The sequence below is a fragment of the Bacillus rossius genome, chromosome 17 (assembly GCF_032445375.1).
Source record: "Bacillus rossius redtenbacheri isolate Brsri chromosome 17, Brsri_v3, whole genome shotgun sequence".
In the NCBI taxonomy this organism is placed as follows: domain Eukaryota; kingdom Metazoa; phylum Arthropoda; class Insecta; order Phasmatodea; family Bacillidae; genus Bacillus; species Bacillus rossius.
Genome location: NC_086344.1, coordinates 37,553,701 through 37,573,216, shown reverse-complemented (window position 1 = coordinate 37,573,216; position 19,516 = coordinate 37,553,701). Strand labels below are relative to the sequence as shown.

Here is a 19,516-nt window from a genome sequence, read left to right as displayed (position 1 = left end):
CTTCCACAGAATCTGTATCGGTTATCATCATTCATTGCAACACGGATAAACGATCACACATTTTCACAGAACAATGACGTACATTGTTCACATGATGAAATTTTCTAGGCAGTTTCGGAAGATCGATTGATCGAAGTACGATAGCTCACGTTGGTAGTCAAAGTGCGTTTCAGTACGTCCGTAACTCTTACTTCTATGGCCAATCAGTTGTAAGAATCCGGCAGTATTGTTTACTTGCCGAAACGTAATTTATTTACGAAGCAAAATTGAAAAATTTATGACAATCCTACAAAAAATATTTTGATGATTTTTCCGTTTTACCTTTGCTGTAGCGGGTGTTTTTGGCATTGCATCCAAAAAAAGCTTCGTTATTTAGATGTATAAATACATAGGATTACATAGCGATTTGGCGGAACTTAAAAAGTTGCTTCGTTATACCGAGGATTTCGTTATAAAGGAGTTCGTTGTGCGAGGTTTTACTGTATGTGTGTGTGTGTGTTTTGTACATATACATACACATACATATAAATAAAAAACTTAAAAAAAAAATACTAAAAGCTGAGTATGTAAGAAAAATTAAAAATTTAAAAAATTATAAACACAAAATATTTATAAAATTAGTGAAATATATGAGTTTAAAAAAACCAAAAAATTAAAAGTAAACAGTAACAGTCGGGACCGGAGCCAGCAGCGCCGGTACTCACTGGTGCAGCCGTACGGCCCCAGGTTCCAGAAGCCAGCCGCGCAGCGGTCGCACGTCCGGCCGGACACGCCCGGCTTGCAGCGGCACTGGCCCGTGGCCTCGTCGCACTCCGCGCTCTCCGAGCCCAGCTGGCAGTCGCACGGCTGGCAGCCCTGCGCACGCCGGACAATCTCGCACTCGCAGCACTGCCGCCACCTCTTGCCGCACCGCGGCGCCAGCGTCCGAGGCTCTACGACGTGAACTACGGTGACTAATGTGAATAGGACCAGAAATGGACAGATTGATCTAATTGATCTAACGTTCTACAAACTCCGCTCATTAATACTTATTTTAATTGTTTAACATAATATCCATTATTAGAAATTTGCAATATAACTTTAATGCCAGCTAATGTATATATTGTACATATATTAGAAATAGTGTGTGTAATCATAACCTACATGTATTTCATAAATTTTGAAACCATGTTGACAAGCCCTATATTCAGAGAGCCACTGCTCATCAACTGAGTCTATTGGGTGCTAAGAAAATAAATAAATAAATAAATAAATAAATAAATAAATAACTCCTCCAACAGCCAGTATCGACGGCGTCGTCACAGCGTAAAGAAAGCACGATGCTCAGAGGGCCAAGAAAAGCGAGGCTACAAGGATTTGGACACTAAATGACATGCATGCATTATATATTACTAGCTGAAGTACCCGGCCTTGCCCGGACTAAACACATCGTAATGTGAGGAACATCACTACCGAGTTTCAAATATGTAGGACATATATGTATTTATTTATTATTTATTTATTAATGTTGTAACATGCCCACCAACAGCCGAGGGCTTTAGCGGTGGGCACGACACATATATACAAGGACAACATATAAACAAAACAAACAAAATATAAACAAACAAATAAAGTTTAAAATACAACTATTAAGGATAAACATCTCAATATATTAAACATATAAAAAGAAATACAAAACATAGATATTATAATAAAATTACTAATTGCCGATATTGTAATAAATTTGATAAGAAAATAACACATATTATAGGCTTATGTAAAATATAATTACAATATATAGCTACACTTTTACACATTAAGATTATCATTTTTATTGAAATTAGAAATGAGTCAAAAATTATATCATTCTTTTTATGGTATGTACATAGGGTAGATGTTAAACGGCTGTTAAATTGGGAATTCTAATTGAAAAACAGAATTCAGAGAGTACATTTTAAAGCATGCACAAACCAAATTCCCCGATTTTTGTTGACGAGGTGCTGCCATCTTCATGTTGATGTCGGAATCTTTTCAGACAACACTTGTAAAATGTTTAAAATTTGTCAAACATTTTGGAATAATACACTATTGATTGTGAGCATATGAATACTATTAACATGACATCATTTTTCGAACCATTCATTCAATACACACATTGTCTAAACAGTGATTGTTTTAATCATGTTTAATTAATGATGAATTTGTCATTATAATAACAGGTTGCCTTTATGACATTATAATTAAATACATTACAGAATCCATACCTATTGTAATTTAATCTATATAATTACAAATTAATAGGCAATATCTTGGGAAATGGTAACAGGATAGGTATGAAGAGAAAAAAAATTAGACCTAGTAAACTTTAGAGGTTATCAGTTTTGAGTTTTCTAATTTACTTCATTTCTTCAAATATCTTTTCCCTCAAATATCTAATCCTTCGAATACTAAGGATTTGATAGTATTTGAGGATTTGAATGCCCCTTCCCTAAAATATACATTTTTTGAATAGTTCTTGCAATGGGAAATATTGATTAAATTTTTTTTTTAGACATACGCCATTTCTGGTTTTACCGATATGCCATAAGAAAGCTCAACAACGGACTAAAAATTTTTTAAAAAAACTAAAAATCAGCTGTTTGTAAAAATTATTTTAAGCATAGACAGCTCAAAAAAAATGCAGTGAAAGGAATTATCACACACACGGACAGACACTACAGTGGGTTAGCAATTAGACGGTTCCAATAAAAATAGTTAATACAAAAGGGAAGGGAAAAAAAAAATTACAATTAACAGTGATAGCACACTTATTTGATTCTTAGTATTATGGTTCAAAGTTAGAATTTTTCCAGAGCCAGAATTTCCCTAACATCAGGTGAGTAATTTATGAATCCTCTTTTTGAAAAGGAATACACCTAAATGTGTAATGATTTCTCGAATAATCAAATTAAATCACTGCAAAAATCATCAACAACAACTTCGCAACAAAACGACGACAAGCATGGGAACCAAACGATGATTCAAATGAACCACAGCATTAGGGGTTTGGGGAAGGGGCCCCGCTCGTGTCCCGGAAGGGGGGGAAGGCCGTGCGTTACCTGGCAGGACGCGAAGCCGAAGTGCTCCACCTCGCAGCGGTCGCACTTCTCGCCGATGACGCGGCGGTGGCACTGGCACTTGCCGGTGGCGCTGTCGCATCGCTGAGTGCCGCACTCGTCGCAGTGGCAACCTGCGGGGGGCCACCGCACACACGACCATTAGTAACACATGTGTACAAACGTAAATAACTGAATTTCGTACATTTCTTTTCATGTTTTTTAAATTTAATATGTCATGTGATTCTACTGAGAGGACATGAACAAGCATGTCCAGCTTGACAGCGTTTATCCCGGTAATTAATTACCGTGGAATAAAGGTGTTTGTCACCTAAAAGTGTACAGTATATTATGTAAAGGTAGGGACACCATTATTTCGCGAATACGTTTCGTGTCAAGGTATTTAACAAAATACTGTAGCTTTTCTCCTGTGGTTTTTTGGCTGAGGTCGGGGAAATAGGTGTCGTCCCGCTCTTGTTGACGGGGCCAATGGGAATGCGGTCGCCGTACTGCTGCTACCCTCGCAATTTGCCGTGACTCTTGGAAAAAGCTACAGTGTTTTGTGAAATTCACTGACGTAAAATGAATATCGCGAAGTACAGGTGTCCCTATGTAAAAAGAATCGTCATGCAAGCACTCAGCTGATTGTGTGACAATGAGGAAGCGAGACTTCCCATGCTTTGATGATGGAGTTTATTGTACTCTGAAATCTGCCTTCGGGGCGTGGCGTTGACAAAATACACACTACGTACTGGGCGAGCTCATCAAGCAGTGTCACGTGATTTTGAAACCAGAAAAAAAAAATACAGTTATGTTTAATCAATCAGGATGACCACACAGATATGTAAAAAAAAAAACATTTCCCTGACTTTCCAAAACTAAAATTTAAAATTCCTCTATATTTATCAAAAAATAATAATTTTCCTACTTTGTGATTTTCTGAAAGGAATAATGAAAATACTACCACCACCATTCCCATAGCAGGCCTAGGATTATAAAACAATTTAAAAAAAAATTCATACGCCATTTTATAGTATGCACTAAGCACCCTAAATTATTTCTTAGTCTAGGTGATGGCAGAGTAGAGATTGAAATTTTTACCCTCAAATTACTACCACTGGAAAATTTCCAAGAATTTTTCAGGATTTAAATAAAATTCCCTAATTTTTGCTGACCAATTACAACTTCCCTGTCTTTTCTTTGACTTTCCCTGACTTTCTAGATTGTGTACACTGTGTCAATGGATATAAGGGTTTTAACACTAATAACAAATATGTTATTTTAGTTCTTCTGAGATGACCATTATCAGCAATGAATAAAAGCGGAAATCAATTTCTCTTCCCCCAAAATCCAGATGATTTAGCACTTATAATAGTTCACGTAATTATGTAAGAATAGGTATTGGTGGCCCATAATTTGCAGATACAGATCATTCAAAGATTTTAATGAAATCACATTCAAATCGGTATAATTTTGCTTAACGTATACTAGAGCTGTGCCGATCCGTATCGGCAGGTACCGATATTGCCGATATTTTGGTGTATCGGATCGTATTCAGGATCCACCAAAACGAGAAAAAAATTGCCGATACCGATACTGTATGTTTTTACCCAGATATTGTTATTGTTGAATTGCTTTACTTAATTATTTCGAGGATTTGTAATAAAATTTACCATAATTATTGCACGAATAGGTATGTAATATTTATTTAAAATTAGGTTTCATAATTAACTTCGCAACACGGTATAAGTTTCCTCGTATTACGTTTCCTTTTTCTTGTCATGTTTATCGTGCGACAGAAAATGGTGATGTCTCGCAGTCCATACACAAAGACCTGGCGCGGTAATAAAAACCGTAAATATACATCTAAGATAACGTGTGTACAAAATACAAAATGCTTTGGAAGTTTTCTTAAAACATATGTCTGTTTAGCTAACTTATCCCCAAAAAAATTTTCTCCAAAGCCAACTAATACGCAGATTTATTTCCGTTTACGTTACATACAACAGGTCGGCCGGCAGTAGTTTGAGAAGTTAGCGAGAGATGGCTCTCCCGTCGCTACATTATGTAGTTATTACGTTTCAAGGCAGATGGCTCTCGAAGCGTAATCAATTGACCAAATTTCGATTTTCTTTTAGTGTACCGCTCGAAGACAATACGTGTTATGTTTATTAACGGCAACGAAACTGCTCAAAATTATTATTTATTGTGACGCCTGTAACTTTACACGATACTTCGGCTTTACAATCAAAATATAAACAAATGCAGTAATTAATGCATCCTTGAATTTTTTACTAGACTTTTTTTGTTTTGGTTATGCTTAAAGTCGGCAATTAACACACGTACTTGTTATTTTTCTGTATGAGTGATGTTGAGTCAATACATTTTAATGGCTGAATTAAAAAATATATTCGTGAGAATACCATGTCGTTCATTTGGAAATACTTCACAGTTTTAGAAGACAATAATTCCAAAACTAAATGTACAATTTGTGGTGTTATAAGATCGAGAGGTAAGTTGTGTACATTTGCATATTGTAAAAAAAAAAAAATACAGACATTAAACACACAACAAATTTGCAACTCCTGTTATATTTTACATTTTTATTTTATTTTGATACAGGTGTAAGTAAAAATTGAAGGTTGGAGGTATGTATGTATATTATTTTTATATTAATAAAAATTTCAGCTATTGAAACATTCACAAAAATGTAAAAATAAATATACATAAATTTTAAAATTATTTTATATTGTATCGGTCCGGGATCGGCCGATATTAAAAATTAATATCGGCATATCGGTAGATCGGTGTATCGGCAAAATTTATAGATCGGCACAGCTCTAACGTATACACTGCTGCATTTTTGACTGCTTAAGCGTGGTCTGTTGACACAAACATTTTTTTTCTTATTTAAGAGAAGCTGTGAAAAAATGTAATAAAAATATTTTTCAGCAAAATTTCCATAGTATCATACAAAAAGGTAATAAATTTATAGAAAGTTAAAAATAATGGAATGTTAAAAAAACAGATGTATTTTATATGTGAACACACTAAGAATTCTCAGCACTTCACAATTATTTCCTGGTCAATCGAAAATTTCAAAAATTAGGTTTTCCATGCAACTGCTGAACTCTAGGCCGCTAGGGAAAAAGAGCTTAAGTCTGAAAATGGCAGTAACGGGATAAAACCAACAGTCAGCTAACAGAAAAAACCTGCTCCTGTGGTATTAGTTTGTTGTAAAAGTCTGCAGTAAATGGATTTTACGACATTTTTTCTTTTGTAAATTAAGTCATGATATTCCAAACCCTAACTTATTTGGTTTAAAATATCTTTTTTTTTTAAATAAATAAATAAATAAATTCCAGTCTACGCCATTCCCACTAGCTAACTGAGTTCTCTTCTTTCTTTATTTCAAACAGAACCTTGCATTCTGCCATCTGATAGTCTGGATAGACTGGAACATTACATTTTCCATTTAATATACCATCAGCGGGGAATTTCCATAAATTTTTCAATTATTTAAAATAGATTTTACCCTGATTTTTTTTCTGACTTAAAAGAACATTGAGACCCTGTTAGGGTTCCACATATAAAAATTTCTCTCTTTTTCATTTTACTGTATTTTGCATTTTTTTTTTTTTTAATTCTGTTAACACAAACATTTTTTTTTCCTTATTTAAGAGAAGCTGTGAAAAAATGTAATAAAAATATTTGTCTGCAAGATTTCCATAGTATCATATGGAAAAGGTAATAAATTTATAAAAAGTTAAAAATAATGGAACGCTAAAAAAAAAAAAAACAGATGTATTTTACATGTGAACACAGGTAAGAATTATTCTCAACACTTAATAATTATTTCCAGGTCGATCAAAAATTTCCAATTCTCGTGAATGTTAATTCTTGTGAATTGCTTAAAAAAAAAAAAAAAAAATTACTTCTTGTTTCAATTCAGTTAGAAATTAGTAATTTAATATCTCATTTGACTCTAGGAGAAAAAAAATATGCAGGATACACAGAAGGTATTCATTAATACACGTAGGTATTCATTAATAGGACAGAAAAGACAATGCTTCCTTGGGCAACCCCAATATTTGTTGTTTGGATATCAGAATTGACAATTTGAACCCAATCATTCAGGTTGAGCGAATGGGTACTATATGCTTCATGTCATTATGATAAGACCAGGGCCGGTGCAAGGTAAATTGGCGCCCTAGGCGAGAAACCTTTATGCCCCCCCCCCCCCCCTAACCCACCCGCCGGACACCCCAAAAAAAATTTTCCTTGCCTCAAAATACATCACATAAGCCTAAGATATTGTCAACAATCAAATGTAAGCAGGCTTGTTTTTTTTTTTACTTTTTTACTTACTACAAATCATAAACAGGTCACCGTGGACTTTAAATAATTACTTATATCAATATAAACATTCCAAACTGTTACAAAAATCCATTTTCATCTAGTTTCAATAATCGTTAAACATGTTGTATCGGCTGTTGTGTGTCGTGCTGCGCCGCCCCCAGCTACTTGGCGCCCTGGGCGGTCGCCTGGTTCGCCCGTGTGGTCGCGCCGGCCCTACATAAGACTGTAATAATTTGTGTGTTTATACTATTCCCAGTTAAATTTTAGTTATTGAGGTCACGCTGAGGTGCGGTGTCGCCGGGACGCTCACTGCGGCAGTCCTTCAGCTCGACTGCGTCCCCGAAGAAGCCGGGCGCGCACAGGTTGCACGCCGCGCCGGACGTGTTGTTGAGGCAGCGCAGGCACTCGCCCGTCACCGAGTCGCACGAGCCGGGGTCGTCCGGGTTGATGTTGCCCGAGCACTCGCACGGCCGGCAGTGCTCCCCTGCGACACGGACCGCGCGGCGCGAGCTTAGTGCCCGTCCACTCTCTCCTCAGACTTCCTGAATTATTTCACGATTCTGCTCATTTCCTAGAATTAATTCATTATTAGGGACCGGAAAAATTCGCTGGTTCAATGACCTCCAGGATGAACTCCATAGTTCTACGTACACTCGGTCAAATGCCACCCACTCATTGGCTGCTGTCTTGTGCAGACGTCCCAGCGTAGCAGCCTGTGGTTCGATAAAGCTTTGGTTGGGTGTTTCTCATCGGCCCAGACTCATCCAGGTGAGTTGTGAGCTAATAACAGAGGCAGCACTGAGGTATAACTATTTGTATTTTAGCCTATCGCGAAAAGAATTCGCGAATTTTTCCGGTCTCTATTCATTATATAACCATCAACAATTGTTTATAAAGTTGTTTTATAAATAACACATATTAAATAGTTTTTTTTTTTAATCTTAAAAGCCAATTATCATGTCGAACCATGCACGAAGTACGAAAATGTAATCGTGTTGTACACAGTTTTAAAATTATTTGTTTGCGTGTAGCCTTTGAACTGTATTACTGCTTAATTTTTTGTACATGATTCATAATTCAATTAATTAAATTCATTAATAAATCTTGCAATATAATTACAAATACTTACATTAAATTCGCAGTAAAATCTAATCTCTCACTATGCACAGTTTGCACCGGTGTTTCCACCGATACTTACGCAACCAACGCTGCCAGCTTGTAGATGGAACGGCTGCACGCTTCATTTTACAGAGGTTTCACTCAAACAATTGTGACACGATTAGACACAATTTCAGTTTCGTCTGCTGCCAACTCTCGCACGTTTCCAACGTTACTGAAAATTTTGCGCCGCAATCATACAGAAAACCAAAAGTATCGTTCCGTAGACACTGTTGATCGACTAAACGTGAAAGATTTATGGTACAAAATGTATCGCGCCATCCCAAAAAAAAAGTCTAAGAACAACTAGACACTCTGAATTTTTTTAAATCGTCGTTTAATTTCTCTGTGTCCGTAATAAGCGAAGAACACTCCGTACTTCCGTAACTGGACGTCTGAATCGGTAATGATCTTGGCAGCACGGTCCTTGTGTGGTTCACTGTTTAGAGAGATCTCCTCCGTGTCGGCAGGAGGCCGGACGGCACGGCAAGGTACCTGGTATCTCCGGCCGGCCGTAGTAGCCGGCGACGCAGGCCTGGCAGCGGGCGCCGTAGTAGTTGGGGCGGCAGTGGCAGCTGATCCTCTCCCCGTCAGGAGTCACGTCGCAGCCCGTCGCGAAGCTGCAACCACACGGGACCGGCGCGTCACGACCACCACTCGGCTCATTGAGGCTCTGCTTCGCACCACTCCCCTCCCTTACGTTTCGAAATTTTGATTCTCGGCTAATTTCAAATAACTACTCCGGAAGAATAAAAATCACTTACGAATATTCTCCTAAATTTTCACAAATAGCAGACTACTTACAGCATACATACAGCAACAATAATTTGCTACAGAATTTCAAAATAAAATAATCACCAGGGCAATCACAGTAACCTGGTGAATCGAATTCAGTACCTTTTCAGGATCTTTTAGTAACATTTTCTTACTGTTACGGTTCTAACTCTGGAAACTACATTAAGATGTGAAAGTGAAAATGAATACTATAGGAAATACTTTTTTTTTTATATTTTTACTTCAACAATAAAGAATAAAAACCAATAAAAAATACCTAAGTCTAGTTCACAAGTTAAGAGAAAACCTTTACATACAGCATGAACCTGGTTATTTTTTACCTTCGTCATCCCCAAAATGAAACAGCGTGTTGCATCTTTTAAAGCTCATCATTATGAGTAGTAAATAAAAGTATGTCCTGGACCTGGTTATGGTTCTGGTTCGTGATGCGTGGTGTTAACCGACCTATGACGTCATGGTGGGTACTTTTGGTTTTGAGGGAAAATTTCCCATTTTAGTTCTCAAAAATGTCAGAGGCTTAAAAAAATCCTTGAAGCGACTTAAATTCCATATCAACAAAAGTTTGGGGTGCTTGATATCATTTGTCTTAAATTTTCTAACACTAATGTCTATTCGTTAGGATACAGTCATTAAGAAAATGAAAGAAGAGAGCAACATATGCTTCATATCAGATGTCTTAAATTTTCTACCACCAATTCTTTAGGACAGAGTCACTATGAAAAAGAAAAAAGAGAGCAACCTATGCTTTTTTTTATTAAAATTAATTTGTTTTGTTTATTACTTGATTATTATTTTAAGTTTATCAAAAAAATTATGTATGCAGAGTTGTAGTTTATTCTGTTGCATTTGTACAAATTAAAAATTATATTTACTTATTAGAAAGCATGATTTTTTTTAGTTTAAATTATTATTTTTTTTATTTTTTTTATTTTTAGTTCATATTGAATTAATTTTTTAAATAGTCTTCAAAAGGCAAAACAAAATCAATTTTAAAAATCCCGAAATTTTCAGGGAACAACTGATCTCCCACTTCCGCGAAGGAGGTCCGATGGTGGCAGAAGGCCCCAGAAGCAGGTCATAATTAACGCACTTTAATTGTCTCAACTTTGACAAATTTGGGGGCAAATGACCTCTCCCCTGAGGAGTGGGGGTGGGGGGTAGAAGTTTGAGGACCCCGAATAGCTCGAAACACTCCAAATCAAAAAGAAAAAAAAATTATTTTCAAAATTTTCAAAATTTTGTGATTTTGACCCCTCTCCCTCCTCACCTGGAAAGGCAGTCGACTTTGGGCAAATTTTCCACCGTGCCCCGAACTCATGGATGTACAAAAGGTATGGTTATTGCCCATAGTACAAAAGTAGTAGCTTTTTGACCATATTCCCCTCACCCCCCCCCCCCCCCCCCACAGGTGTTTGGGTCAAAGTCATGAAATTATTGTACTGTCATCAGGATTACATATACTAGCAAAGTTTGAAATTGATAAGACAATTATAAGTATGTTATAATCGACTTACAAGATTCAATATTATAGTTAGTAATGAAGCTCCTCAAAGTGTGTTAAAAAACTAGGTTAGTTTACCTGATTTGTTGTAAATAGTCTAAAATAAACCGTTATAATATGCCACTGAAACTGGGAAATTCTTTTATACCAAGTATAAATGCGCATAGCAGCCACTCTTCGAGTGAATGCAAGTACGCGGAACGCTGCCAGCTGAACACGGTCTGCGACCTTGAACTCTGCGCCACTGCAGTCGAGCTTCCCCGACTCACTTGTTGGACGGGATCGGCAGAGGGCAGGCGCAGATGAGGCAGTCGAGTGGCGACCCGTTGGTCGCGTTGCCGTGGTAGCCGATGGCGCACTCGTCGCAGTGGTCTCCGGTCGTGTTGTGCTGGCAGTCCTGCAAGCGAGAGCACACGTCCGCGCTACCAACTGCTGCGCTGCACACGTGCCGCGCGTACGATGCATTCTAGCCGGTCAGGACATTTCAGAATCAACTTCTCACGACCACAGGCATGGCCGTCGGAAGAAAACCAAAGACCCAGGGGCGAATAATTCTGCCATGTCCGTATTACCGTACAACCTTTAAAAACCCCAAAAATTAAAAAAAAAAATTTAAAAAAATCTATAGACTGTAACGTGGCGTATGAATATAGAATAGACTTTTAAATTTTCTTGTAAATTAAATTCACGACATAAAACTCACAATTTTGCACCGTATCAGGTAATTAATGATTTTAACCTTTGAAAGCGTGTTTCACGAACTGTCGTGTTCGTCGCGGCACTTAAAAGAGATTAAGATACTACACAATACTATGCAAAATTGCTGGCTAGCTTTTGGTTTCGAAACCAACGTTTTGTAAGACACCATTTCAAATTACCTGAATATTCCCAGTTTCCCTTGTGCGAGGGAACCCTGATATAAGCGGACTTGAAATGAAGTACCGCCCCAGTGCTCGCGCCGGAGGGTGAACTCACCAGGCACACGCCCGTCGCCTGGTCGCACGTGTCGGCGTGGCCGTTGCACTGGCACGGCACGCAGAAGCCTCCGTGCGGCCCGGTCTGGGAGCGGTAGTAGCCCGGCGCGCACTCCTCGCACGACAGGCCCTGGTAGTTGGGCGGGCACAGGCACGTCTCGACCGCGTCAGCGCGCTCCGCGCTGGGGTCGTAGTCCTCCGCCGCCACGTCAAGGCTTACCCCGGCCAGCCTGCGGGCGCACGGACACGCCTACTGCACGGTAGTTCCCTCACTGTCGCCGAACATGAACCTTTGTGGTCCTTCACTGGGAACTTCATTCACTTCACACCAATTCCATGGAAATGCACGTGACATTGCTGGTTTACACTGAATTTCGTAGAAGAAACCTCCAGAAAGTACAAGAAAAGATAAATACACAAAACAAACGAAGGAACAAGTCATATTAGGCTGATTTCAAATGATAGCTTATTTTTTCAGAAACAACATAGTCACTGAAAACTAAAAAAAATATATATATATAATTTAATACATTTTTCACGTATATATGATCATAATTCCTATTTAACGATACTTGTGTTAGAGAAAAATAACCATTTAAAGTTGCCTATTGACTTAATTTGTTTCTGTAATAAATATATATTTCCCTTAGCAACATATGCAATTCTATTTATTTACTGTATTTACCATCAGAAGGGTATGGATTACACCATTAATTTTGGACCAAAATATCTAACATTTTCTCCATATAAGGATCACCCTCGAATATGACTCCTGCCATACAACTGTCTCCAGCAGAATACAAGCAAAGTCTCTATGGTCCATGTCTCAAATTGCCGTGTAAGAAACGGCACTGATGCCCTTCGTCTTTCCACTCTTCATCCTTTATGGCCCTTCCTCCCCCTCCCCAACACACCATAGAGCACTATCTAACAAAAAATACAAAGGAAATAAAATGTTATTTTTGTGCACATGCTTCCCTTCCCCGTCTTCCCCAAGAGAGAAAAGACTGCAGGCTATTTCCTTGTCAATTTAGATTCAACAAAAAAAAGCATGCCCTTTACAGCAGTTTTGTCATGAATGAAATGTTGCAGTAGAAAGCATAGGAAATCTCACACAAAAACAATGTTTCGACACAGTTTCATCACAAAAAAAACTGTCGAGATAGATATGATAATTGTGTACGGTGCCAGTTCACGATGATGAGAGGGGCAGGGGGAACCATAAACACTGCTGTATGTCCCTTCCCCTCTTTCACTCTCTCTCTCTCTCTCTCTTTCTGGCTGGTTTATTTTTAGATTGCCTCTATCGAACGCCAGCAGAGCGGCAGACTGCCACTTCACTTACCAGCATCGGGCTCATTGACAAGAACAATTATAGCTTATCCTTCATATTACTTTCCTGAAGATAAATTATTACTAGAGAGGGTGAAAAATAGCATTTATTCTGGTCATTTATAGCATTTAAATATTTACTTGTAGCATTTTTATAGCATTTATTACCAATATTATAGAATTTTATAAGCGCTTCACCAACCACAGGGACATAATTTTTTCTCAGTGTAGATGCTTGGGGTATGTCCCCAGAACCAGGAATGTACTTGTTGATGTATTCCCTTACAGCTGGATCATCGAATTTTCTAAGAGGTATATTAGCCTTGAGAAACATTTTCACAGTCTCTTCAATAAATTCATCTTTCTCAATTTTTGCTTTTTTTTTTTTTTTTTTTTTTGGTTATGGAGTGTGGTTGTTAATGTTGCCTGTCGTTTCCTGTCATCTTGCTTAGAAAATTGCTTGAGTCTGTCAATGTGACCCTATGTTTTAATATGTTTTTCCGACGTATCCTTTTTCTCCCAGTTGATGCGAAGGTTGCACGGCATGCTCATCTAAATATTTGTATCGCTAACCTAAAAATGATGGCCCTTATATTCCGATGCGCGCGAATGTACGGGAACAGACTTGGTCCGCCCCATATTATCATAAAGACGTAAAAACAATTACTGTATGGTAAAATGTGAGCACTTTATCAAAAATCCGCACAAACTACACATTGTTGACAAACAGCGTAAAAACCAACGGTAAAAAAAAAAGCAAAGGTTTACTGCACCACATAGATAAGCTGCACCGTATGTGAACTGTAGCAAATGGCGCTACGGAAATACATCGAGAATCGTCAATCAATACATTGAACGACGTAGTACCGTTGTCTACGAGATTCAACGACACTACTCGTACGCAGTAACTTCGATAATTTCATTGAGAGAATATACCGCGGCCATATTTTATTTCTCTCGTATTGTTTGTAAAGTTGTTGACAATGCCGAAAAAAGTGTTGGCAGCAATTCTTTGGCAACATGGTGGCGTGGTTTGTTTCTAGAGTAAATATTAGGGTGTGATTACATGTACGTGAAAAATTAACATTTAAATGTCAAATTTTCCATGAAAAATTATTCTAAAATGTATTTTTTATGTTAGTTTTGCCCGGCAAAGTGTTTACGAGACGTTTTTAGTGTCAATTCGCAGGAATATGGGATTTTCGCATTTAATCGCAAGTAATTAACGAGTCGCATTAATTCGCGGCTATATCGTTTTTACGATTTTTCACCCTCTCTAATTATTACCCACATACCTCGGCAATGTCCGCCACATTTCCCAAGAGCGAAAACCCCGGTTCTGACTGCTCCATCCATCATTAATTTTGGCAAATTATTAGATTCAATTCTATTTTAGCATGTTGATAGATTGTTAGATTACACCCGTGTTAACGGTTGCTGAATGATCCTGGTCTGTCGTGTGCGACGCGTGGGCCGAGTGAGCGGGGGGCTCACCGCGTGGTGATGCTGTCCTCCCAGTAGGTGACCCGCACGTAGAGCCCCTCCAGGCGCTGCAGCGCCTGCATGAGCTGCTCGCGGGTCGCCGGGTGGCCCGAGGGCAGCACGAAGCTCCCCTCCACCAGGTCCAGCGACGCCAGGTACAGCTGCGACGCCGCCGGCTGCTCGACGGAGAAGTGGAGGAGGTGCAGGCCCGCCCCCTTCAGGATCACGTCGGCCCCGCCCACCGCCCCGCCTGCCCGGGCAATCCACACCGTCCGTCTCGCACGCAGGGGCGCGACAACTCTATTTCCAAAAGGAGGGGGGGGGCAATATACCTTTTTATAAAGAATCATGGATCCCCCCCCCCTATTGCAGCGGGGGGGTCCGGGGGTCCTCCCCCGGGAAAAATTTGTATTTCAAGGTGGAAAATGGTGCTATTTAAGCAGTTTTATTATCGAAAAATCGATTACACAGCACTTTCTTTGCCCCCGTTTGCCCCCACTTCAAGGTTTCAGAGGGGGGGGAAAAATACCCTTGCCCCCCCCCCCTTGTTGTTGCACCCCTGGTCACACGCCAGCAGGGCCGCAACTAGGGGCAAGCAGGGCATACGCCCCGGGCGCAAAGCTGTGGGGGGGCGCCGAAATCGCGGGCTTGCATTGCAATTCCTACTACAACTGGTAACTGGTAAAAAGTTTTTTTGCATGGAAGTTACAGTAGCACAGAAACTGTTACATGCAGGTGTGGAAAATGCTTAAATAGCACCATTTTTCCGTGGGAAAGCCCCCCCCCCCCCCCCCCCCCCCCCGGACAACCGCTTTATCGGTGTGGCATGTGCGAAAAAAAATAGGGGGGGGGGGGGGCCGCATAAAATCATTCATGCCCCGGTTGCCAGAGACTCTAGTTGTGCCAGCACGCTAGGAACCCGATACGAACACTGCATGTAAGATTATGAGGCATTTAAAGTGACACCGCATTTAGGACGACATTGGATGTAAGACATATCATACTGTAAAACCCGTTTAAGACGACAAGCCTTAAGACGTTTTCCCGCATAAAATGTCGAGACTAATAAACCACCAAAAGTTTCCCATGCCATTAAACTTATCATTCCTTGTTTAATATGTTTGGGGTCATTAGATTTTCTCACTTAAAAAGCACTAAAATTCTGGTGCAGGTTCTGTGTTCCATGAAAAGTGACATAAAAAGTGGGAAAGGACCTTGGGTAAACCTATTAAAGGCAACACAAAAAAAGTTGATTTTCTATCAATCTTAACCCATTACTTGCCTGAATGCATTCTGAGCATAGTGACCACAAGATCTGCACGCTAAATTTAGGTTTTGGTTTAACTGGATTCTCGGCACGTCAAGCAGTGCCGTAACATCTAACTTGCCAATATGTATCAGGCCATTTACGGTAACTATGGTTCTGCATCCGGGCTTATTGTACCGCAAAATTTAACTAGCACAATATGTATTAGGCCATTTATGGTAACTATGGAACTTGTCTTAGTCTATTTGTCACTTGCTGCTCATATGTTTACACTTTGTGTGTATCATGCACCATTTTCAGCAAGGTTAATGGTATGTTCAATAAGTGTGGTACTTTTTCATACTGCACGGAACAAATTAATCATGTTCATGTGGAAGTGTTATTTATTATACATCACTGTGTGTGGTCACAGTAGATTTTTTTGCCATTGTAAACCTTATTTTTTTTTTCACGCGCCACATTAATACATACGGCAAAGAACCAAAACTTTGCTGACTTCAACACAAAAATTACGCTCACTTTTATAATGCCCTCTTATTTAAATTATCATGAATTGTGCATGAACTGAGTTTTTAAAAAGTGATTTTTTTTACAACAAAAAAACAAAACACTGGATTACTGGGCCCACGTTAAAACAAGTTTTAAAGCAACATTTCCGGGGTCCTGTAAATACAGCATCTACGTGCACATCCGGCGATGCTCGTTTTACCACACAATAATTATTTATGAAAGCCAGTTGTGAGGACATATTTGTTTTTAGAACAATGAAGGTTGTGCAGTTGTTACGGAAATCCATTGTTCGGTAACTTTATATTGTGTATATCTTGACATTCGTTGTTGTTTCGAGCTCGGACACATCTAAGTATGCATATGGGCTTTTTTTATCCGGCCGTGTGTGCTGCGTTGCGGAAGACTTTCTCACAGCTGTGCTCCAGGCACCGAAAAAAACAAAAAGACCGTCTACTCGAGATGGCCGCCTAAGCACACGTCGGTGCTAGGCGCAGATTCAATTTTATCGATTTAATTTTTTTTTTGTCGGAAGTTTTTCCGTTCCCGTTGTCACGGAACATCCGTCATAATTTAGTCTGACGGGGGGATGTAATCTGAGGAAACAGCAGGCCTGGCACGGTCGGTGGAAAGGAGGGAGCTGAGAGAAGAGAGAGGGGGGGAGACACGCACCGTACAGCCCCGTGGTGTAGTACACGGAGTAGTTGAGCTGGCCGCCGTACGAGGTGAGCCTGTTGCCGAGGTAGGCGGCCGGCGCCGACAGGTACACGACCTTGCCTAGGGCGTCGTCAGCGGTCAGGTCCACGCCGATGCCCGAGGCGAGCGCGTCAGGCGCGGACGCCAGGGGCTCCTCCAACAGCGCGGAGGCGTCCACCTTCGCCGCGAGCAGCGTCCAGCCGGTCACCTCCCGCACCTGCCGGCGTCACCAAGTTGCTCCACCCTCGCGACGACTTCTCCGCGATAAAAACCACCGACACACAGAACATTAAGGGCTCCGCCCACCCGGGCACACACAGGGTGCGCAGAGCTTCAGGAGAAACAACGCGATTTCGAAACTACTCGAGACATCCAAGTGGGGTCTGCTCACGAAAGGCATTTAAGAGTTCGCTGAGGCCCGAAAAGTACTTTTGATTTTGGATTAAGTTTTTAAACAGTATTTATAGAAGACAGTAAAATGACTAAAATGCATGTTTTCAGAGTAAATTTTAGGCGTAAAACAACTGGTACAGATCTTTGAAAGCACTTTAAGGGACTTGCATCACGCCTTTATCTTCATTTCCCCGCAGTATAATGTTACGGTCACCGCTCAAATTTCGCAGTTATCCTGTGACGACGAGAAGACTGCGCACCAATTCAGAGCCTTGCGCTTAGAGGCTATACCGCGCTAGAAGCACCAGCGAGCGTCGCGCTTATCATCCCGCCTCACTAACACAGATACATTCCTGACGAGGCGGGCTCCTTAAATGCATAAGAAATGGCACAGCTACAATTGTTGAGTAGTTAGAATGCTTGCCTCTCACTAAGGCAATCTCGAATGGATTTGCTGCGGTTTTAAACTCCGACTTTAACTCACAGGGAAACTTGATTCCCGTCTTCTATGACCTGAATATTAAAGAGAGGTTAAACCCTAATTGATCAAATTGTGGCATTTTTTTATATTAAAAGTAGTTTAGTTACCACATCTATAGATTTTTAACAAAGATTAAGGTCCTATTTAAAAAAAAAATATATCTTTTTCTTCATTTTTTTTTAATTTCAACTTTATTTTTATGAAGTACTTCATTCAGATGGTGTCAAACTAAAGTATAGACGATAAGAGTCCCGCTAATGCAGAGCCTGCTCGTATAGATATCCGGTTAATCCAAATATAATTTAAGGTTTTTTAATTTTTTTATCCTTTAACACAGTATATAGTCACAAAGCTGCAATGTTTTGTCAATTGTACTTCAATCTGTACATTAAAAACTTAGGTTTATAAATACAGAAGTATTGAAACTAAAATTAAACCATAGTAAGAGTTTTATTCATAATTAATTAACGCATCCAAACACTTGAATTACACTAGAGTCCCGTTATAGCGAGGTGTCACGGTTCCGGGTTTGATCCTCGCTATAACCGAATTGGACAAATTTTGGCCCCCGAAAAATAAAAATTAACCGAAAATAGCATAAAAATTGTGTTTAAACCTGTATAATTGGAAAATAACAGGTTATATTAACGAAATCTTAATTTCTGTGAGCAGATGTGTGAATTCTCTTTAAAACGATACCCCATAAGTACGGATGCGATCACCGATTGCATCAAAATAACCAGAATACCCTACCACGCCACGTAAGTATAGCATCTCAGCCCGCGGCCGACGCAGCATTGTCCTGCTATCTATCGTCGACGCGGGCTGTCTGCTGGCGGCCATGTTGGTTCGGGATGTTGCTAACAGGTGGTGCTAGTGTAGCGCGACGATTTAATTCCTTACAAAAAAGCAGGAGTGCGACTGCGGCAACGCACGTACGCCTCAAACGTAATAGTCGCTGGAAAACTATACTTTTTTCATTTAAAGAAACCTGTCATCTTTTTTAGAAAATAAATTTGGGATTAAACTCAAACCATCACCACCCCTTTCTCGGACAGATACCCCAACAACTGACCGAAACAAAAGTTACAAGAAAACTGCCCTAGCGATTTGGAAATAAATACGGTAGTGCCGACTAGAGGTGTAAAAGTAACAAAAAAATGTGTAACTGTATGTATTTGTTACTATAACAATTAGTACTCGTTACTATCGTTACGTTACTCGTTACTTCTGATACCGCATAACATGCTATGTTATGTTGCAGCAACGAATCCAGTCGTATTGCGTACGCGTACAGTATGACGTCGCGTAAATAATAATAAATAGAATATAAACAATTAACAATATTTGATAATTAATAGTTTTTGTTAACCAAGAAACAATTAAATTTCATTAGAGCGGCTTTTTGATATTATCTCTTTTAAGATAACCAAAAAAAAAACGTGAAAATACTCGATTATAAAAACAAAAACATACATATTTCTAATTTGTAAAAAA

At 39.5% G+C, this 19,516-nt stretch overlaps 1 protein-coding gene across 1 annotated transcript in view; it reads right to left on the bottom strand.

Moving 5' to 3' along the window:
* The window catches only part of LOC134540846 (laminin subunit alpha), a 136,908-nt gene that overhangs the window by 46,119 nt on the left and 71,273 nt on the right, over positions 1-19,516 (bottom strand). The window contains exons 26-33 of the mRNA XM_063383837.1: positions 17,122-17,362; positions 14,688-14,925; positions 11,863-12,091; positions 11,157-11,284; positions 9,087-9,211; positions 7,744-7,917; positions 3,078-3,208; positions 705-855 (exon numbers count right to left, since the gene is read on the bottom strand). Of these exons, the coding sequence (XP_063239907.1) occupies positions 705-855; positions 3,078-3,208; positions 7,744-7,917; positions 9,087-9,211; positions 11,157-11,284; positions 11,863-12,091; positions 14,688-14,925; positions 17,122-17,362 (1,417 nt within the window). The remainder of the gene's footprint in view (positions 1-704; positions 856-3,077; positions 3,209-7,743; positions 7,918-9,086; positions 9,212-11,156; positions 11,285-11,862; positions 12,092-14,687; positions 14,926-17,121; positions 17,363-19,516) is intronic.